The sequence below is a fragment of the Truncatella angustata genome (assembly GCF_020726525.1).
Source record: "Truncatella angustata strain MPI-SDFR-AT-0073 chromosome Unknown BKA67scaffold_1, whole genome shotgun sequence".
NCBI classification, from domain to species: domain Eukaryota; kingdom Fungi; phylum Ascomycota; class Sordariomycetes; order Amphisphaeriales; family Sporocadaceae; genus Truncatella; species Truncatella angustata.
The window spans coordinates 70,314-91,781 of record NW_025763381.1 but is presented as its reverse complement, the minus strand read 5'-3'; the positions used below and the strand labels follow the sequence as shown (position 1 = coordinate 91,781).

The 21,468-nt window shown below is 48.1% G+C and overlaps 6 protein-coding genes across 6 annotated transcripts; 3 read left to right on the top strand and 3 right to left on the bottom strand.

Moving 5' to 3' along the window:
• Nucleotides 1–961: 961 nt before the first annotated feature.
• BKA67DRAFT_529081 (monooxygenase) lies at nt 962–2,638 on the bottom strand (the record flags this gene model as incomplete). Its single annotated transcript, XM_046099009.1, has 3 exons — nt 962–1,916; nt 1,975–2,312; nt 2,384–2,638. 3 exons carry the CDS (start codon nt 2,636–2,638, stop codon nt 962–964), a joined length of 1,548 nt encoding a protein of 515 aa, XP_045963022.1.
• A 323-nt stretch (nt 2,639–2,961) lies between these two features.
• Nucleotides 2,962–4,869, bottom strand: BKA67DRAFT_542867 (uncharacterized protein). The gene has a single exon (XM_046101159.1). The coding sequence runs from the start codon at nt 4,483–4,485 to the stop codon at nt 3,352–3,354; it is 1,134 nt and encodes a 377-aa protein (XP_045963021.1). The 5' UTR covers nt 4,486–4,869; the 3' UTR covers nt 2,962–3,351.
• Nucleotides 4,870–5,460: 591 nt separating this feature from the next.
• On the top strand, nt 5,461–7,476 carry BKA67DRAFT_509876 (uncharacterized protein; the record flags this gene model as incomplete). Its single annotated transcript, XM_046097276.1, has 2 exons — nt 5,461–7,354; nt 7,409–7,476. The coding sequence occupies 2 exons, from the start codon at nt 5,461–5,463 to the stop codon at nt 7,474–7,476; spliced, it is 1,962 nt and encodes a 653-aa protein (XP_045963020.1).
• A 1,826-nt stretch (nt 7,477–9,302) lies between these two features.
• BKA67DRAFT_542864 (uncharacterized protein) lies at nt 9,303–10,325 on the top strand (the record flags this gene model as incomplete). The annotated part of the gene is made up of 2 exons (XM_046101158.1): nt 9,303–9,972; nt 10,086–10,325. A coding segment is annotated over exon 1 (289 nt), but the record flags the coding sequence as incomplete, so codon positions are not given.
• A 447-nt stretch (nt 10,326–10,772) lies between these two features.
• BKA67DRAFT_426 (cytochrome P450) lies at nt 10,773–12,752 on the top strand. The gene is made up of 4 exons (XM_046096838.1): nt 10,773–11,189; nt 11,248–12,236; nt 12,292–12,429; nt 12,496–12,752. Exons 1-4 carry the CDS (start codon nt 11,003–11,005, stop codon nt 12,688–12,690), a joined length of 1,509 nt encoding a protein of 502 aa, XP_045963018.1. The 5' UTR covers nt 10,773–11,002; the 3' UTR covers nt 12,691–12,752.
• Nucleotides 12,753–20,116: 7,364 nt separating this feature from the next.
• Nucleotides 20,117–20,890, bottom strand: BKA67DRAFT_529077 (uncharacterized protein; the record flags this gene model as incomplete). The annotated part of the gene is made up of 3 exons (XM_046099008.1): nt 20,117–20,435; nt 20,618–20,693; nt 20,758–20,890. The coding sequence occupies 3 exons, from the start codon at nt 20,888–20,890 to the stop codon at nt 20,117–20,119; spliced, it is 528 nt and encodes a 175-aa protein (XP_045963017.1).
• Between the last annotated feature and the right edge of the window lie 578 nt (nt 20,891–21,468).

Genomic DNA, 21,468 nt, shown 5'->3' with positions numbered 1-21,468 from the left:
GCGACGCCGGCTTGGACACGACGCCTACCATTGTACCAGAAGTCGTCCAAAGGGGGTCCGCCGAGATTCAGGCGAGAGTTAAATCAATGCAGGATGTTGTGAGCAACGTCAAATGTGTACCGCGGAGGGTGTTGATTACGGATGACTGAGATTCGGGATCTTGAAAGGAAACCTGTTTTTTTGGGCTCTCTTTAAGAGAAAAGAATTGATTTTTGAGCTTTAAGAATTGACTTATGGAGTCCATGATATGACCGTTGAAGAAGAATCTTGATAGATAAATAGCTTTGCTATGAGCTGATGATTCTTAAAGGTTATATCGCCGATGTTCCGAGAACAAAGCGTGTAATGTTGCCAAGTCACACAACTGAGAAGCTCATACTTACGAGAGTATACTTGCTGCTCTGCGCGATATAGCACGGTGTTCTTGTTTGTTAATACATACCTCCTTAGGTACAATGTGGCTCTCGAACTCATGAGTTTACTGCTGACTTTGGTAAATGACCACAACAGCCTACCCTACAGCCGACCTTAACAGAGCTGGGTCAACTTAGCTTGTTGTCAAAGGCCCTAACTAGAGGTCGCTTTCACCACCGTGAGCTGAACCCCACGTTGCTTCAGGCACATATGCATGACCTAACCTCATTTATCGCAGCAGCCAAAAGGTTGATGACCAGAATTCAGGCGTGCATTCTCAAAGTTCTGCCCACCCGATGTAAATGTTATGATGGCGGAAGTCATACAATCGCACACCTCTTCAGCGTTCTGTTGAAGCTACACAATGATGGTTTAAAGCTCTTCACGTAACAGAATGTGTGCAGTTCGGTGAACGGCGAGAATTACAGCGGCTCTGTTTGGGTGATGTATTTACTTGTGGGTACAGCCAAAGCAAATTACCATTCGCGCCGATCAACAAGACGTTTATAATCTTGTCTACGCGTGAAATGACAATTATTCAAACTTTTCACAAGCTCCGCCCGACGTCCCGTCCCTCCTCGTGACGCAAGCCAATCCCATTCCTGATCGGTCCCTCTGACTGGATAATTTTCTTCGGTAGAGCAATTCCGACACCGAAAAAGACAAAGAAAGCCCACTTCCAACGGAACGGGTTGATGATGACGCAGAAAGCGAACCACCAGAGCAATTCCAGGTAGGTAAAGAAGTCAAACGCGCCGGTGGGCGCCGCCATCTTTAGGATCTTGGTCATGTCGATCCAGCGCTCCATCCAGAAGGTACGTGGCCGGGTGAGGGGGTCAACGAGGAACATGAGGAGGATGCGGGTGTAGATGCCGATGTGCCAGTTGCCGACGGTCCCGATGGCGTTGACGTAGGTGCAATTGATGGCCGAGATGGAGGGGTGTGCCGGGGGGAATGTCTGCAAGTACCAGTTGGGCGGGCCGTAGGGCTCGTTGAAGCAGTCGTCGGGCAGAAACTCGAGGCTCGGCCGCTTATAGCCGGTCGCCATGACGATCATGTCGCCGTTGATGACCGTGTTACGTCCCGGGCCGCCGGGTGGTACGCCCCTGTCGCGCTTACTGACCACAATTCCCTTCTCGGTGAAGTCCTCGATGTCGCATCGAATCCATTCTGCATCTCCTCCGCGAAGCTTGTCCATAACATCCGAGTTGACCATTGGCGTCTCCACGAAGATGCCCTTGTCCTTTGGCGCAATGTCCTGCAGATCGCGATAGAAGAACTTGCGGAGAAGAGTCTCGGGGATCCAGGAGAATATGGTCTCTTGTCCTAAGATGTTGAAGGAGAGCAAAACATCAATGAAGGCGTTGCGTGGAATGATCCATTTATCAGACCGGGAGAGGACATAGGTCTTCTTGCAACCTTCCTCAGCAGCGAACTCGAGAGCTTCAACAGCAGATGCGCCGCCGCCAATGATGAGCATTGTCTTGTCCTTGGCATCCTTGCTATCAAAGAGTGAGCTGGTGGGTTCAACCCGTATAGTTGTGTGTTATCACGACTTACCCAGTCAATTGACTTGAATGATACACTTCGCCCTTATACTTATTCATACCACTCATATGAGGAATTTTGGGGTCACCACAAGTGCCTACCGCGGCAATGAGACCTTCGAAGCGACCGTTTGAGGGATCATTCAAAATCCAGCGGCCATGCTCATCTTGATAGACCTTGTCAATCTTCTTGCTGAACCTAGTTCTTGTATCGAGTCCATATCTTTCCCATAGCTGCTTGACCTGACTGACGATCTGCTGCCTATTGGGATATCCTTGTTCCCACTTGACAGAAGGATGAAATCGGTACATGAGCGAGTGGATTTGGAGACCTGAGGTGTTGTTGACTTTCTGCAAAGCACAATCAGTACCAGAAGATGACACGCCAATTGTGAAATGTATTTCCTTAGGTAATTACTTACACTCCAAATTCCTCCTATAGATTTCTCGTCCCCAGCTTCGAATATGACAACGTCGAAACCGTGTCCGATACAGTGAGCAGCTGACGTTACACCTGTGATACCAGCACCAATGACAGCAATCTTAGGCCTACCAAGTCGTGTGCTCGGGTTTGGCGGATCAGGCGACAGGATCTTATCGGTGATCCATTGCATCAATTGGAAGACGAACAGAAATGGGTGTAAGAAGGGATTGTGAACCCTCGACTCGGACGGCATCTTTCCCACAGCAGTCCAAACCAAAGAATGTAGGTTTGTATATTATTGAGTGGGAAAAAAAGGTACCACGATCTTGCCTGCGCACTCAACATAGAATTATAGCTTTCCGCGCAGATGAAGTATAAGTAGAGAAGCACCGTACATTCTATCCAAGGCCAAGAGATGCGGAAAGAGCTCTAACCTAGTTAAATGATAACTTTCAGCGCATCAACATGAGCTGTTGCATCCATGCCAATGACGTCGCCTGTGCACCATGCTTACATAGGTAGATTTACATGTGAAACGAACGCACGTGCCACATTCAGATGACATGAACCATTTGAAAGCTCCATTACGAAGGATATGATCCGAGCCAGAAAACGTCGTCGGCAATTGAAAATCGGATCCGAGGTAGCAACGAACGAGTTTAGTGGGTTGCGGAAGCGGGCCAGTGCTGTGTAATGATCAGTGATTGGACGATCCCTCCATCTTTAACCAAAACGAGGATGCTCCTAGGACGACCAGGCTCCGACGGCCTTTTAACTACTAATGCGCGACAGGATTCGAAGAAACATATGTAGATATGCCGGCTATGAATGCACCTACAGAAAATTGGCAAGAACTGAAGATTTGGTTGGTTTACTGACTTTCCACACGAACGAGAGGACAACCGCAATGATCTCAAGGCAAAGTTGCTCTAGTAATACGGTGTGGTATCGACGACATTCGAAATACTACCTCTTGCCACGATCTCTTCTGCCGCCTTCCATAACCTTGAGTCGTTTCTGGAACCGATCGCCAATCTCTCTTGTACCTTCGTTCAGCCCACTACCACGCCCGCTATCTGCCGTGTCTCTGCCTCTCTTTCGGCTCTTGTCCAGCAAGGCCTTGGTTCCGGATCTTACACCGCCGTTCCGCTTCGTCAACCTCTCGATACGATCAGCACCCTCGCCGAGATCGCGCCAATCTTCACCACCAAACTGCATTCGGGAAGTCTTGCCCTCGGCCTTGTTACGCTTGGTGCGATCCTTCTTGCTCTCGGTTGGCAATCGTACGAAGTTGGTCTCTTCGTAATCGCGACGCCTGTCTTCTTCGGCCCGCTGGGTGGCAGTCTTGACCTTTCTTCCACCGGCAACAATGGTTGTGCCAACACTGGGCTCTGCCATGGGGGCAGTGGAGAGCTCGTTGGAAATGTACTCGTCCATGGTAGCAGATTTCATGGGCCGACGATCACGGGCTTCGCGACGCTCGGTAGTAGGCATAACTGTAGGTGCAAACTTTGGAGGACGGTAGACACCAGTCTTATTTTTTTCTGCTGCTGCCATACCAATAGCGTCGGGGCCGGTAAGGAAGTTGAAGCCCGGAGCGGCGGTACGGTCAGAGGGTCGTGCATTTGCCATGGGATTCATGGCAGGCGCAGAGTCATCGCCGGATTCCTCGCCTTCTGATTCTTGCTCATGCCTCTTGGCTGTGGGTTTGTTTTGGTCGCGATGAGCATTTCGGTCTGCTTCGTCGGCCGATCGCAGAATCTTGTCCAGCTGGAAGCGGAGCTTGTCTTCGAGTGGTCGGACACCCTTCTCAAGATAAAGTCTGAGCTCGACGAGCTTTTCAACGACATGGGCAGACAAGTCAGTCTCGCTGTCCGTTTTTGAGTTGTTGTTGGCAGGCTTCGCATTTCGAATCTTCAAGAGGATGAGGAAGACGAGGTTCTGCAGATAGGAAAGGAGCAGTTCATTCTTGACGTTGAGAAGAGAGACTCCTTCCTCTGGCGACTCAATGCCGGTGAGTTTAGGTGTTGCCTCAATGGCGGAGCTCAGGGACTGGGTCAAGGATGTGAGAAGAGCTGGTAGTGAGGTTTGGACTGCCATGTTGTCGGCGGCTGATTGCAGTCGGTGTTGAGCTGTGTTGTGTCGTGTTGCGACTGCCGGTGCATGTGCCTGTGCTTGTGCCTCAGAGTGGACTTTGACTTTCTGCGGGCGGCAGTGTCGAGAAATCCAAAACTTTTTGTCGGCTGATAGCGATAAGAGGGGGCAGGCAGTTGCCCCACTATGTATCCTTGGGGGGTGGACTTTAAATTCTTTGCGGCAACGCGGAGCAGTCGGCGCTACCTTGCCGGCCCTGACTAAGCTTCGTCACTTTCGTACCTGGTGGTTATGTAATTCGGTATGGCCAAAGGCACTCGGTAGAAATCTTGGCACACCAACTCAATTGAGATTGGACCCATGCAGGCGATGATGTGGCATTCATCCAATCCAACTCTGAACTTTGACTTCTCGTATGCTTCAGGACCCGACAGACCCGTAACGTTGGGCAGGCTACTTGAAATCTACAGTACCAAGACCAACCTGCGAACCTTGTGCAGCACAGCAGAGCTTCACGGCGAGCTTCCAAATCACACTCCTATACCTCCTTTTGTATTCGTGTGACATGACATTTGTATATGATTGAAGAGCAATACTTTTAACGAACCACCTCCGAGCTATCTTCTAGGTTAGCCTACATGAGCGCATTCCTACCGAGTACTGGTACTGCTTGGCAACTCAACTTGCGCTTACAGTCCAAAGTGATTGCTTAGTGCTCGACACGGCCGAGTGTTGCCCTCAACCTGACCATCCTCGAACTTTCTGCATAGCATACGTAAGTCTTCTGATCCACTACCTCGACCCCAACTAGCCGTGCGTGCGTTCTGTTCGTTTTCGTTTACTCCATTCGCTCTGCGAAGGGAACATATCACCTCCCATATACCTAGAACCGCATATACCCAGAACCAACGTAGATAGGCCTTTGCCGCCTCTAACTGACTGTTCTGCAGTGACTTCGGCAAAGTCATCACACATCTAGCCATGAGGAATTTCCTGAATGCGCCTTCAAACGCGCTTCTCACGGCGCTTCTCGCTCTTCCTCAATCCGTATCTGCCTTCTACCTGCCAGGTGTTGCACCAACCTCCTATAAACAGGGCGACAATGTTCCCTTATATGTCAACAGCGTGAAGCCCGTCGCCGCTTCTCAAGACGCTCTTCTACATTCCGTCATGTCCTACGACTACTATCATGACCGATTCCACTTCTGCAAACCTCCCGAACCCGACGGTCCCAAATATGTCTCGGAGAGCTTGGGAAGTATCCTGTTCGGCGACCGAATCATGACTTCTCCCTTCGAACTACACATGGCAAAGAACGAGACCTGCAATACCCTCTGTGATGTATCATACGAGAAGACGTCAGCGCATTTCGTCAACAAGCGCATCGTTCAGGGATATGCTTTGAACTGGTTGGTAGATGGGCTTCCCGCCGGACAGCAGATCATCGACGAGATCACTCAAACAACCTTTTACAGTCCCGGTTTCCAACTGGGTAGTGTCGAAACGACTGCCCAAGGCGCCAAGCCAGCTTTCAACAACCACTATGATATCGTCATTCAGTACCACGAAGTCGGGAACAACCCCAACCAGCTTAGGGTCGTTGGTGTTATTGTTCAGCCTTGGTCGAGAAAGTACGCCGATGGAAATGCAAAGGCCCAGTGCTCCGAGGATCCAGGCAAGCTTGGCCCCCTGGTTCTGTCCGAGACCGACAACACCGCGGTGCAGTTCACCTACAGTGTCTACTGGACCAAATCACCTACAGCCTGGGCTACACGATGGGACAAGTACCTACACGTCTTCGACCCCAAGATCCATTGGTTTTCTCTTGTCAATTCAGCTGTCGTTGTTGTTTTCTTGGTCGTAACTGTAACTTCAGTGCTTTTCAGAGCTCTGAAGAAGGACATCCAGCGATACAACCGTCTCGATTCGATCAACCTCGACGACCTATCTGGCACTTCTGCCCTCGAAGACGGAGTCCAAGAAGATTCGGGCTGGAAGCTTGTACACGGCGACGTGTTCCGAACACCTTCGCATCCTTTGCTGCTTTCCGTCTTCCTCGGCAATGGAGTTCAGCTGTTCGTCATGGCCGGCTTCACCATTTGTTTCGCACTTTTAGGCTTCCTGTCGCCATCCAATCGAGGCTCCCTTGGTACAATCGCAGTGCTGCTTTACACCCTCCTGAGTTTTGTCGGTGGCTACATCTCAGCGCGGAGCTACAAATCTATGAATGGTGACAAGTGGAAGCTCAACATTGGCTTGACACCTCTCTTAGTCCCAGGTCTGGTCTTTGGCACTTTCTTTTTCCTTAACTTGTTCCTGTGGGCCAACCAATCTGCTGGTGCGGTCCCGTTCTCAACTATGTTGGTCATTATTGGTATCTGGTTCGTCATCTCGATTCCTCTGTCCTTTGCAGGTTCTTGGTTCGGCTTCCGCGCTGCGGTCGTCGAACCTCCCGTCCGTACAAACCAGATCCCTCGCCAGATTCCTCCAACAACGACATACCTTAAGCCGATTCCCAGCATGCTGCTTGTCGGTATTCTGCCGTTCGGTGCCATCTTCGTCGAGCTGTACTTCATCATGAGTTCCATCTGGTTCAGCAAGATCTACTACATGTTTGGCTTCCTCTTCCTCTGCTACGGCTTGATGATCATCACATGCGCTGCTGTTACTGTGCTCATGGTCTACTTTTTGCTTTGCGCCGAGAATTACCATTGGCAATGGCGCTCGTTTCTCGCCGCTGGTACTAGTGCTGTGTACATCTTTATGAACGCCTTGATCTACCTTCTGAGCAAACTATCTCTGGGCGGTTTCGCAGGAATTGTGCTGTACATCGGATACAGTGCACTGTTATCATTCTTGTTCTTCATCTTGACTGGTTCGTCATTTTGCGTTCCCTCACACCTCTTTCAATATGCTGACCACAATTCAGGTTCTATTGGTTTCTTTGCCAGTTGGTGGTTCGTCCAGAAAATCTATGGTTCCATCAAGATTGATTAAAGCTAGTCGTCGTAAGCTAAGTCCTTCAACGGAGTTCGGCGAGTCTGCTGTTGCGGTGAAGGAGAAAAGAGAAATGTAACATCATGTGTATGATTCGGCGTGCCTTGCACTAACGATATGCCTGAGGCTGGTCTTGTATGAGGCGTTCGAGACATAGATTTGACAATAGATTGAGACTTGTAAGGCCTCATGACTTGATTATTGCCTTGTTTCAGCAGGTGACTGCATGGTGTGATTAATTAGATGTAGAGGTGGGTATCATACGGCTGCTTGAGGTTCCGATCTCGCGGAAGATGGAAAAGTACGTCAGAGATTGTTCTCTGTCAGTGATCTTGATTTTACTCACGGATAGTTATACATCGCAATCGCTTCCGCGCCAAGGCCAAAGCCAAGGCATCTAATCCATATATGCCGAAGGTGCGCTCCTCTTGCATACCCATGCCGGGTATCTCGTGAGACTAGCAATTCGCCACAAGTAGCTATTCAGCTAGGTCGAAATAATGAACCAACTGACCCCCAGCTCGTTGGCGGTGTTGGCCACGATAACTTTTACCGTCTTCACAAGTTGTGTTTCCAATCACCTACATTCCAGACGATGTGGCAGTACTATGACATGCCCAAGTCATATGACGTCAACGCGGCGACCATACTAGCGGAAGTCTTAAAGGCCAGCCAGATCGGAGAATACATTCAACATTTATTCTTCTTGCCCTTCTTACCCTAAGAGAGGGGCCACCGCAGCCTACGACGTTGAAATAATAACGAGCTCGGCTGTGTAGCCGAACTTTGAGTTTAAACATCAATCAATTGCGGAAGGGCCGTACGGGATAAATGGGCATTGACTTGAAGGCAGACACAACTACCAAGTCTGGGCTCTAGATGTTCGTTCAATGCATCGTGAGTTCAACGTCTGACATGGCCAAGGTACTCCAATGGATCACCAAAATTGGCATCGAGCAATTGATTATCAAGGACGGCTGCAAGCAAGTCTCGACTTCCACTCAGAATGATCACTACGTGCTCGAGCGTTATTGGAATCAAGGACAGGATTAGGATAGAAAATACATAACTATAAGCAGTCTCACGAGTGTTATGCTCATTCACCAAGAAAGTGAAAGACGCCATAGATGAGGTAAAATAAACAGAGGCCCAAAAGCCATGAGAGTAAACTATAATCATTAGAGATTAAAAATCGCGTATCAATATAATCAGTAGTGTGCGGTCTCGGAACATTTGAAACTATGTGTACGTCGATTCTACTCGAAATTTCTACGAGTAACCAGTTCTCAATTCATTGAGAGAGAAAAAACCAATGCAGTTTAAGTTATCAAGGTATTCACTCGCAGAACAACTCGCTCGCGAGTATCTTCCTCACTATCGACATCGTGCGTCAATTTTGCCCCGAGATTTCGCCCTTGGATGAGACTTACATCTCAATCTTAGAGATCACTGCCATTTTGAATTTAGTGACTTGACTTTCTGAAATTTCAAGAGCTGAAGCATGGTGTTTAGCTAACGCTTCGCGATGGCAAAGTGGCGTAAACTGCCAGCACATGACCAAACAGAACTCTGATAGATACGGAAAGGCACCAATGATGGTTCAGAATCCATACGTAAGGTACTCACGGAGTGATATTGTTAGGATCGTAGTGTATGGGAAGTGATTTTGTCCACAGTATACACGGGCCAGTTGTCTTTATCTCTAGGAAGGATATAACCGCGCAACTCACCTAATGAACATCATCTGTAACATCTTCTTTACTGAAAAGGGTAACTTAAAAAGAATTTCCGAATGGGTGTGAATTTACAGAATTACTAAAGTCTCACTTAAGAAGCTCTAATGGCGTCTGGCCGTGGCCCCAACATAGTCTGCTTCGGTAATATCATGACAGTAGGCACCGACGAAGGCATGATGGCAGCTGGGGAATACCAGACTCATTTCGCATCACCAGGAAAACCTGCTGCTCTTCCCAATCTGTTGGATGCGTGTGGTTTCATTTAATCTTCTACTTTTGACATTGCACAATTTGAATTGAGTGTCCGGGGATGCCTGCAAACATACACAGCGACGAACTCCAAATCTAGGAGAGCGATAGCCATCGAATGGGACAGAGGGATCGACCTGCTTGGTCAGCTTGGTTCTTGTCACATCATGCTCTGGTACTTACTCCTGCGATCTTGTTGGGTCCTGAGAGCTTGTCATGGATTTCGAGCCCCTGGAGCTTCGCGTGTTTTCCAGGCAGCTCATTAGCACCCCACTGGGGATTGTCCCCCGGTGACCCACCAAAGTCAAGCTTCGGGAATTTGTCCAGACGCTGGCTACATAGACAGTGCTCCATAAGGGCTACCACGCTACCGTTCCTGGCGCCTCGTTCAACTCTTCTGTCTCTAGTCTAGGACAACAGTTTGTTTGCCCAACCATCCAGATGATTTAGAGCGCAGAAGCCAACTTGATAGTCACTTGCTCCACCCCTGGAAGGGCCAAATAAAGTGGACGTAGGTCACTCCATGCTCTCCTAACGCTTTAGTTTTGGCTTACACAAAATTATGTGAAAACTTCAAAATTAATAAAATTATAGCATGGCGATGCTGATTAATAGCTAAAACAGAACCATAGGTTTAATTTCCCTAGACTAAGAGTCATTACTGCGTTGTTTTATTGTTCAAGGCGCGAAGGAGTATTGCGAAACGATGTGCCCGGTTTATTTTACCCTGAGCGGGGCTGCTGGGTCTTGCCACGGGCCAGGCAAATGCCTGAGATCCTGTCTTTAGAGAATGGATACGGACGATCATTTCTATCCGAGCCTCTTGTGAAAACCTCCGGGACATCGTACAACCTACCTCGCCATGATATTTGCTTGGAGATCTCGGGCTCGATGCTAGTCTTGAACCCGACTTATGTAAGCGGCAATGGCCGCCCAGCGCATCGCAGACTTGTACGCTCCCACATGCCCGCTGACTCATTAACCGGGCGGTGCAGAACTGCCGCTACAATAGATCCTATGACGTTCCATGTCCACTTCCAATCAGACCAACTGCAGAGAACCCCTCAAAAGATGCGCCGCATAGCTTCAGAGATGTGAGACAGTTATCACTATGACTAAGCGGTAAGCTTCATATAATGAAGTCTGGTGGACTCTTGGGCATAATCATGATCAGCTGCAACAGTAACGGAATCGAACAATTGGTCAGTCAGAGAAATGCTGTCTGTCTAATAATCAATGACGAAAAGTCAAACGAATTGGCCATCCTATATTCGGTACTTCTGGCACTTCGGCATCTTGGCAAGCTTCCGTGAACATCACTATACTACATGTAAGTTACCGCGCCAGCTACGCAGATCACATATGCCGCCTGGAATCCACAGGCATGCTTCTTGAAATGCCATCTTAATTTGTAGGGATCGGCAAAGCATACCGAAGTGCCCGAGAAATGGTGGGTATAAAAGGGCTGCTGGGTGCGAGCGATGATGTTAGAAAACAACACGATTTTAAGTATGCAAGAGTTATGACCACGTAGAAAGATCATGTCAATTCAACTCCTAGTTACCGCTGTTGGTTGCGTCGCCATCTTGGCATTGGTACAGTCCTTGCTGTCGCCTCTCCGCTCAATTGGTGGGCCCTTTCTGGCCCGTTTCACAGACCTATGGTATGGCTGGAGGGTTTATAGTGGCCATTTCGAGATAGAAAACCTCGAACTTCACAAAAAGCATGGTAAGGATTCTCTCAAGTCCACGTTTTAATTTACTGACATGGAGGCAAGGCCCCGTAGTTCGCTATGGGCCCAACCGCTTCAGTTTTGACGACCCCGATGTTTTGAGGACGATCTATGGACCTGGGTCACAATTCAAAAAGTCCGACTGGTACGACGCATTCAATTTACCCAAACCGTTGGCGTTTGAGCAGTGGAACATCTTCTCGACGACCGACCCGAAACTGCATTCGGAACAACGCAAGCCATTCACCTCTAATTACTCAATGTCCGCGTTGGTATCTTTCGAACCCTACGTGGATCAATGTGCAGATATTTTCGACCAACGTCTCACTGAAGTCGTGGACACTGGCGTTCCTATCGATTATTCTCATTGGCTTCAGTGCTATGCATTTGATGTGATTGGCGATATCACTTTTGGAAAGCGTTTTGGTTTTCTGGACAGTGGCCACGATGTCGGGGGAGTCATGGCTGCACTTGACACGTCTTTTACCTACTCAGCCACGGTGGGCGTGTTCCCAAGTATACATCCATACCTTTTCAAGCTGATGGGCCTGGCTGCTGGCAAGAAAAATACCGGTATGCAGTATGTCAATGCCTTCACTGAGGACAGCATCAAAGAATTTCGCAATAAGCCCAAGACATCTAAGGCAGCATCAGAAAATAATACCGGCATGAAACCATTGCTTGATAAGTTCTTCAAGAAGCACGAAGAAGACCCTGCGCACTTTTCCTCTTACCACATCTACACTGGTGCTGCGACAAATGTCGGTGCTGGGTCAGATACAACGGGAATCAGCCTCTCTGCAACATTTTACTATCTGTTAAAGAACCCCGGAACATTGAGAAAATTGCGGGATGAGATCGACGATAAATCCACACAGGGACAGCTATCCGATCGGCCGACATTCAAAGAAACACAAGGCATGCCATACCTTCAAGCGGTCATTAAAGAAGCACTGCGACTCCATCCTGCCACAGGATTGCCACTCGAACGCGTAGTCCCTGAGGGAGGTGCAATCATATTAGGCAGGTTCTTTCCTGAAGGTGTAAGTTCTAATTATCATTCAAGTTGCGAAATCAATTCTCTAACATACGCGGCAGACTATCGTTGGGGTGAATACTTGGGTGGAGCATCGAAACAAGCAAGTATGGGGTGAAGACGCTGAGCGTTTCCGCCCAGAAAGGTGGTTCACAGATGATACAGAGAGGATGGGCTTGATGAACCGCCACTGGATTCCCGTAAGTCCTTACGTGTGTTGGTGCATGCCCTCAAAACCCCGGAAGCTGACATTGCTACAAATTCAGTTCGGTGCAGGATCTCGTGTGTGTATCGGCAAAAATATATCACTTCTCGAAATGCAAAAGCTTATTCCTCGGGTTGTCCGTGACTTTAACCTAGAGATCGAGGGCGGCAACCATAGAACCTGGGACACATTGAACCACTGGTTCGTCAAGCCGATAAACTTCCGAGTAAAAGTATCAAAGAGGAAGAAGGAATGACTTACAAGTTCTGAGATGTGTTTGTGGGAGTTCTCGTGTAAATTGCACAGCTGAGCCAAGTTCGATGCCCACCTGCATGTGATGTTGGATTGTTGGGATAGTTTTTATGGACAGACATGGTATTTAGCCTGTGAGTTTCGAACAACGTTTGAACACTATTAGCTTCAGCTGGCTCTTCCTAACGCTGTACGACCAAGACATGGTTGGCGTTGTTGTCGTCGTGCTTCTCATGCACCCACTTGAGCACCTGTAGCGCGAGAGCGGCCAGAGGCAGGGCTGTCTTAAGTAAAAATACGAGTTGTGCAAGCTATTTCCACGGGTAGATCGCGCTATCATCTTCGCGGGTCCGAAGAAACATATGCTTGGAAGCGTCGTCTTGACGGGCCAGAATGAGAGCGTTGATATTCGCACTTCCTAGAACAACGTGTCTAGGCGCTGCTTGGTCATAATCGTCAGGTTCAACGTCCTCCTCATTTGGAATGTCAGAGGCGACGTCACCGGCATCCAGTATTATCGGTCAGTGTCACCCGAGTCTCCATCTTCACTTTCGTCATCGCTTTTGTCATCGCTCTTTGCAAGGCCATATTGCATACAAAGACGGTTGTAGGCATACGGATATATAAAACTAGAGGTTTTGAGAACAAGATATGGCAGACCTTATGCTCAATAGAGCGACTGAATAGTCCTAGCGCATTGCGGCAGCCCACACTGTTCTGTCCAAAACGGCGCATACTGGCGATAGTTAACCCTTTGCCTATTTCAAAATGGATTTTTCAGCATAGCTATCTTTTCGTCACTTAATTTGACACCTTAAAGGATGTCTATTTGGATGTTGACACCGATACAAAGACCCCTCGCGTCACCGAGATTGTTCGTTCCCTATTCACTACGTCAGATAATTTAGAAATATGGGAGCTTGGTAGAGGCAATTTCTGAAATGAATGTACCAGTAACTAGCCACAGAGCAAAGCTGAAAGATTAGGTATCATACTTTTCCCCAGCTTCCGCAACGTCGCCTGAACCCCTAATACACCATGTATTCCTGAATCTCATCTGCAATTGCTCCGCTACTCTCATGATGCCAAGAGAAACGGATTAGCCAGTTGGCGGTATGATATTCTGGTTGAATGGTTAGTAGTTCCATGCATCCTCGTTCAGTACCTCATTTTTGACCTCGTCATCATCAGGCAGTGATACACGACTGTGGCTGACGAAGTTGGACACTAGCTACCTTGTGGAATACAAACTGCTCGACGGACGACTTGCGACTTCGGGACTTCAGGTGCCCGTCGTCCGCGTTCCTCCCACTGAACTCCCACTTGTCCACTTGGTGGAACTTTCCAGATCGAGCGTACCAGGTTCCGCTCCAAGACCAAAATATTCGTAAAGTAATATATGTCAATTCTGGCATCATCAGAGATAAGAACATATAGAGCACGGAAGTTCCATGATTGAATATACAGTCATTAACATCAACTTCCCGAAACTGAGTCAGTTCTCTCTGTACAGCGTCGGAATTCACTATGAAGCAGGTCGGGTCATCGATATCACTAGTGATGTTAGAGAAAGCCTCATGAGCAGAGGTCTAGCTGTACAAAACGGCTCCACGTTCTCGCTCGTTCCTCAAGCACGATCGCTACTGGTCGTTCCTCTCAGCATTGACGCCAGCGACGCCAGCTCATAGGGGCTCATGATAATAAGACGGATCAACACTACAACAATCGTACCACCAACTTATACAGTAGATGCGTGTTAAGCCAAAAGACGTTCTATCATTGAATCAAAACTACAAGGTGACGATTTGCAAGGGCACGATTTCGTCAGCGATCGTACAAGGAATACTTTACAGACCGAGTTGGATAGCGATGACTACGTCAGTGCAGCACTCAACTATTTACACCATCAGAATCGAGATTAGTGGACACAAATCAGCATACAGCCTAGTTGGTATGACTTACTTTTACCAAGTATGCGAGACTCTTCTATTGTGGATGCCACCAGTGCAGCCAATATAACTAGTAGTCGTATGATGCTACGATACTTTAGAGGCTTCTCAAGTTAACAGAATACCCGGTCATAGAACGAGATAGCCAGTGCGTGATCGGGTATAAGCTGAGCGGCACAGAAATTGTTATTTCGATGTTATCCACAGATGGATTGTCACGGGTCGGATGGCATTTGCAACGACAGACCTGGCGGCTCTTTCCTTCATGGGAGTATAGTTACTGGTACAAAACGGCAGAGAATTATTCCAGGACGATGGTACGTATCGGAGATCCAGTTGAAACGTTTCCGCTGCAAACCGTCTTGAGAGAGGGAAACGCTGCCCGGGTTGTGATGAAGGCCAAGTCTACTGGTTATGTCATGGTCGCGATTAACTGGTTCGATTATCTGCCTATCACAATTATCCTCTTGCACGCACTAATTGCCATAATCCACACCATCTGGAGTTTGTGGCGACGACGAACAAGCGAGGCGTAGGACTCGATAACAGAATTACTGGCGTTATAGCAGCAGTCAGCGCCAACCGAGTCAAAGGTGCTAGGCAATACGTGTGCGGGCATCAGAACGATGAAAACAATGGGCAGGGTCACGACCGTTGACATGTGCTCAACTATAAAAAAAATGTTTGTCTTTCCAGGTGTCTACGATCATATGATATGATGCCACCCCAGAAATCAATCGACCAGAAGTAGCTGTAACCTATTAACACTGGATCTCTGCGTGATGCGACCATGATTGTGTTCACCTGATCTGCGTAAAGGCTTTGTCTGCGCTCACCAGTCCAAGAGACACGCCTTGACCAAAGGTGATCTTCTCGCGTAAGACGTCAAGAATGATGGTCGCTACACTTACAACAATTAGTAACTCCTAGATCCGAACAAGTATGATACCAATTGCTAGAGGACATGAACTGCGCGTACCTGCATCTTAGCAGCTACCTGCAAAATCCCCATCTTCAGATCATCATTGCTAGAGTACCCTCGCAACTCCCTCCCAATGAAGTTGCCGCGTAAATGAATCGTCACTAAGACCATAGACACAAAGTCTGGGAGTATGTGGACAGCTGAACTGGACAGAACAGCACGTCGCGACTCGTATACCCAGGACCTTTGGAGACTCATCCCCACGTGTAGTAGCCATTATACCTAAACCAAGCGCCCGTAAAGTAACCGAAAGCGCTGCGCCAGGCCTGAGAAGAGGCTCAAGGGCACGCGCCAGATTTGGGGTTTCCAGAGCCTGTTGAGCGGCTGCCTGTTTCTCACCGCCATGATGAACAACAGTGGACGCACTGCCGCTGTGAATTTCTTGACACACTAGACAACGCCTAGTCACTTTGCAGCAATTTCAAGAAAAAATGAAGGGAAGAAGAAGGGCAACTGAGAAATGTTCAAGAGCCTGGTCTGTTGACGAAATCAGTCAGCATAGCTCAGCTGGTCAGGCCCCTTGTCGAGTCTCGGCGGCACGGCATTTTAGCACTGATAATTATTGGTGATTAATGATATACGGCAACTGTGAGGTTTCTCGGTGCCAGTACGTTGTGACACATAAGTGGTGCACAAAAGAAACAACGGATATTCCAAGAAAGCCCTGAATTAAAGTGAATCAGATTCGACACTGTACGTATCTTCATTTAATTGGTTCAATTCGCAATCTTGAAATGGTCTTCCGGTGGGCTGTCTCTTAGATGAGGCTCGAACTTCCTGTGATCGAAAAGGTATCGATCCGCCGCCCTATCTGTCAATGTGATGCAAGCAGCCTGGACCTTCATGCCCTCCATATTTGTCACCCTTTCCGAGGAAAATGACAGCGCAAACAACCAGCAACAATTTAGGAAGTATGGAATACTTCCACGGCCCCTAGAAAAGCTATATGCTACGACAAAATAACAGTTCAGTCGGTGTTCGAATTTAGTCATGTTTGTAGATGTGCGTAGTGATGCACTGATTAAACTAAGTTGAAACACTGTGGTAAGAGAAGTCACCAGCTGGTTAATACATACTTATCACAATGCAAATAATGATTGGCCTAGAAAGATAAACCAGCTTATGATGACAGTACCACATGCTTTCAAGCCGGTGGCATTAACGTCTATGTGTGGGAGACGGTGGTTCGGAAGGTGCATATTGCTCACAACACACTATATTATTCAACAAACAAACCCTAAAATTTCAGAGATGGCGTTTTTGAAGGATCCCAATGTTAAAAGCTGAGTCGTCTTATAGGTCATTACCCGTAGCATATCCTCTCATTCAGCAGTTATCACACTTAAAACACACCACTTCGAGATCGATCATAATCGCCGAAACAATACTAGATTGCTGTTTTCTATAGTAGCTGTCTATAAGATCACTAATAAATGTGAAATATTACATCACTCGCTATTTATATCTCAACAGCAAATGATTTAGCCTCTATCTTCCAGTTTTCAGTTTCTATCCGTGACTATTGCTTTATCAGCCTAGGTTCAAGTCCAGACTTGACTAATTACTAGCACTCCACTTATAATACCATATCTTCACCAAAACGTCGTCTACAAGAGTATTTCATATACACGCACTACTACAAAGCGATGACAACGGATAAATTCCTCAATCTCAACCAATAGAATATAATGTGGTCAGAGAGGCAGTAGTGATACAGGAGCTGTACTTCAAGTTCAGAGCCACATGGATCAGTGCTTCAGCTAGATATTGGCAACGATCTTCTTGTAACGGCCGATATGAAAGATCGCATTCAAGGCAATGGTTCGACGCTTTGGCGGCCCAAACAGTGCGAAAAGGTAGATAGAGATAGAATATACTAGGTATTTGTCTAATAAAAGTCCGCAATCGTCTAGGTTAGGAGAGCAGAAGAGGCCGGGTGAACGGGCGGTCGCGAGACTGTCGAGACAAGTGAGATCCAGGTGGTATTGGAGCAATAGAAAGAATGAATTGGTATGATGCACCTGACTTGGTGTCAGACGGTTGTGTTGCAAGGGAGTGTTGGGGCGCTAGTATTGACGCGCTGAGTCATACTCTATATCACCTATGGAGGATTACAGCCCTTATATACCCAATAGCAGTCCGACACCGGATAAGCTCTGACACTTGGTTAGCCACTCGCAGAACTTTGGTTTACTCTGGAGCCAAATTGACCAGAATTCTGCCCGGAAACATAAATAGCAGGCCGCCACATGTTTCAAGAGGACCGTATGGATAGCAGATATACAACGTCAAGGCTGCCGAGGCCAAAAATTCATAGTGGTTGACACTCTATTCATCTATAATCTATATTGTGGCACAAAAGCAAAATACTGTTTAACCAACAGCGAATACCGACTCGGACAATAGCTATGAACTGCACGTCAACATGATGGAGATCTGTTCTAATGTTGGAAGCGATACCGCCATAGACTGTCCAGTCGATTCCCAGAGGTATTGGATACGTTATGATTGCATATGCTTGATGATGACTTGCCGTCGAAGACCATGTTGTAATTCATCGGGGGTCTGAGATCTCTTGTAGCAGTTTACATGGTAACATCTCCTTCAGAAGCGACGAGTCGAACTTCTTACCGACTACCTCGTAAGTGGTATGTGCGGTGATTGGAAACCTCTTCACGACAAAGGTCATTGAGGTCCAGGCCCAGCCTTGGCCCAACATTTTATATTACCCGGACTGCCGATCCTATACCCAGCTACTCAACCTGGTATTATACGTATACCTTCCTCGCCCTTCGAGAAATATTTCAGCGACAAGCTCAAGCTCGAGGCCGACAACCATGATATCGAATTGAGTTATGTGGCTCGCATTCCTGGTAAACTCCTCCGAGATGGTTTAGTCTATGAGCCCCGTGACCAGATACTTGTCGCCTCGATATTCTATCACATCTAGTTAGAAGTGGAGGAAGACGAAATTAAACAGCGCCTGTGGCACTACCTTGACGACGTCACTCTGCGCCGAGATCTGATCTCCTTGATATGTTCACCTCTATACGAGGTCCCATGGGAAGTGGTAGCACCACCCTCATGCCTGTCCAGAGTAATCCGTGCTGCGCAGTCCTTAAAGCGTTTAACCCAACCCCACCCACCCCCCCGAGTCATTCAGACACTATTCTCGTTCTTCGAAATAATTTCCATACAATTTGTCTGACAGCGAGCTAAGGAGGGGTCCATGCGTTCGAGGAGTTTGTTATATACAAACCTCTCATCGAGATGGGCATAAAAAATGCCCAGTGTAGCGCACGTCTTCAACGGGACGAGACGCGCGGCATTGCTTTGTCATTACTGTTAACAGCTCGTTGCCAAAGCATTCAATCTGCAAGTACTCTTCGGCACCATCAACCTCAGGAAAAATCCGTCACCCACCTTGTACGCTTGCACCGCCACGGGTCGGTTGACCTACTTGTCTTCTTGCAGAAATGCATTCTCTTCATCACCGACATGAGTGCCGCCCATATTCCTCCGTTTTCAATGCAGATTTCCGAGTTCAGATGTGGTCAAATTCTTTTTCGTCTTGGTAGACTATCAGTTCACGCACGTCGGTGAGAAGATGGCGACCATACGGTGCTGCGATGACGAGGCACCTACCTCTTCCTCTGAAGGCCGGCCGTCGGAGTGAAGGATGGCGACGCCCTTGCTGGGGAAGGGACAGATGGTCGAGATGTATGACCTGGAACTGACGTTACGATGCCAAGGTAACCAGCGAGGTTTGGAGAGCCAGTTGCGATCTGTTTCTCTCCTTCCTTATCACGATCTTTGCCCATCACTAGGTAGACCACAGAGAAAATGTAGGATTATTTGCGGCCATAATGTTCGCCCCTACATATTTGTGTTTGTCGAGTCTCATTGCCTCTGGCACTGTGTTGAATGCTGCTGGACTGGTCGCTAGTTGGAAACCCCAGGTGGGTTGGAGCGCAGCTAGATCTCTCAGTATTATTGGTTGCAGCCTTTCACCTCTACGAAGAAGTTGAGAATCTACCAATGATCACGATGGGCAAAATGGGTCGCGTTCGCTCGCCAAACCCGGATCTGGTGGTGAATGCAAATTGTATAGTCTACCAAAGTGAAGCCCCACTTAGCCGGCCTCATCTGTCGATCTGTGCGGATTACACAGCGCCGAGACGGTGTCTGAAAGACGCTGCAAGCTACATGCAAGGCGTAGCAACTTAGTTACCCGGCGGTGCAGTAAAGCGTGGATCATACCCAACCCGGGTCATGTACCCTTCCTGGCGAACATAACGCCACATAGCGCTCAGATTCGGCATATTGTAGTCCGTTCGGGACGCTCTCACTGTCCTTTTTCGTCTGCCCGTCTACGATGTTCAGACAGAACATCGACCATGATCAGAATGGTTACGGATTGCCTTCCAGACGGTTCAAGCCTTCGAGGCCGCGGAAATTGGTGAAGCATTTGGGAACCTGCATCTGTGCAATCATACTATCTAACACCATCGAGACCGCCGCGCCAGAACCGGATGCGTCCGAGTCTGCGGTGTGCTGAAGCACGGCGTTTGGCGGCTGCGGCGTATAGTTGTGGTAGTGGTGAAATCAATGCCATCGATGGTCTCAAAGATAAGATGATGTCGTGGTACAAACGAAGTCCCGCTCAGAGGCGTGGTCCACGGCTGTGTCGGGACGGTACCTTGAGAACGAACACCATTATGAACTGCGCCCGAAGGCTGCGGTACCGCCAACTCCAAAGTCGTATTACGTGCGTGGCCATCTATGTATTTGCAACAATCGAAATCCGCGACAGCATTACTGCATTGATACATTGTAACCATTAACCGGCCTCGGGGCCAACTTTGACTCCATGGCGTTCGCGACAGGGTGGCAAAGCAGAGATCTCATTGACTATGCTCCGCAAACCCGATGATAAGAATTCCACATTAGCTCGACGGAACGTTTACGCTAACAGACGGCGAACAACCGTGGAAGCTTACAAGTATAGTCCGCCGACGAGGATAGCGCGGTTTACAATCGAAATCCAACTCTCTTGCCTCTTTTGGCGGTGTGTAACTAAAATAGAACATGTAGAGTATGGTCTAGGAATATTGGTATTGGGTATGTTAGACGATCTAACCTTGCGCCCATATCAGCTCCATACGAGAAAATGTGCAGATTAGCCTCACCGCCGACCAGCGTTGCAAATTGCGATGCAACGCCAGCACACGACTAACGCCCGATATTGCGACCTTGAAAGCCTTTTTTGACATGGTTTAAAATCCGAAAGGAATGCAGGGTCCCCATTGGCAAATTATACCATTTATAGCTAGCGTTTTACCGCTAGCCGGCACGCGGACGATGGAACTCTCAGCTCATCGATTTCATTCCAGTTACATTAAATAGTTTCCTGACCGGCGTGAAAGGAGACTCGAATGAAAGTGCGCATTTATTTATTGAAATATTTGTTTATTTAAACAGGCTGTTGTGATGTATTTTTAGTGCTTGATGAGAGTCCAGGCGGGCTTAAAGAGGCAGGTATCCCAACCACTTTGCATTACACTAGCCTCGCAAGCTCACGAACTGCAGTTTGCAGCCACGAATTACTAACTGCAGAAGAGTCCGACGCTGATCAATATGCTCGGCACCAACCGAACGTGGGACATTCCCCAGCCCATGGGCAACGGGTACAATCCCGGAACAAACCGACACTCCGATTGGAGAGGTACTTTGTGAACTTATCGAAATCCACCAGGCCGGATCGTGTGAACATACTGGAGATTATGATGTACGGTCAGCTTGGTGGATGCGCCTACGCCCAAAATGCAACCTGATCTACATGCTAAGGTGT

Coding starts and splice junctions, on each gene's coding strand:
- BKA67DRAFT_542867 (XM_046101159.1), bottom strand. CDS start 4,485: ATGGCAGTCCAAACCTCACTACCAGCTCTTCTCACATCCTTGACCCAG.
- BKA67DRAFT_426 (XM_046096838.1), top strand. CDS start 11,003: ATGTCAATTCAACTCCTAGTTACCGCTGTTGGTTGCGTCGCCATCTTG. Junction 12,237..12,291: donor GCAGGTTCTTTCCTGAAGGT/GTAAGTTCTAAT, acceptor CATACGCGGCAG/ACTATCGTTGGGGTGAATAC. Junction 12,430..12,495: donor TGAACCGCCACTGGATTCCC/GTAAGTCCTTAC, acceptor CTACAAATTCAG/TTCGGTGCAGGATCTCGTGT.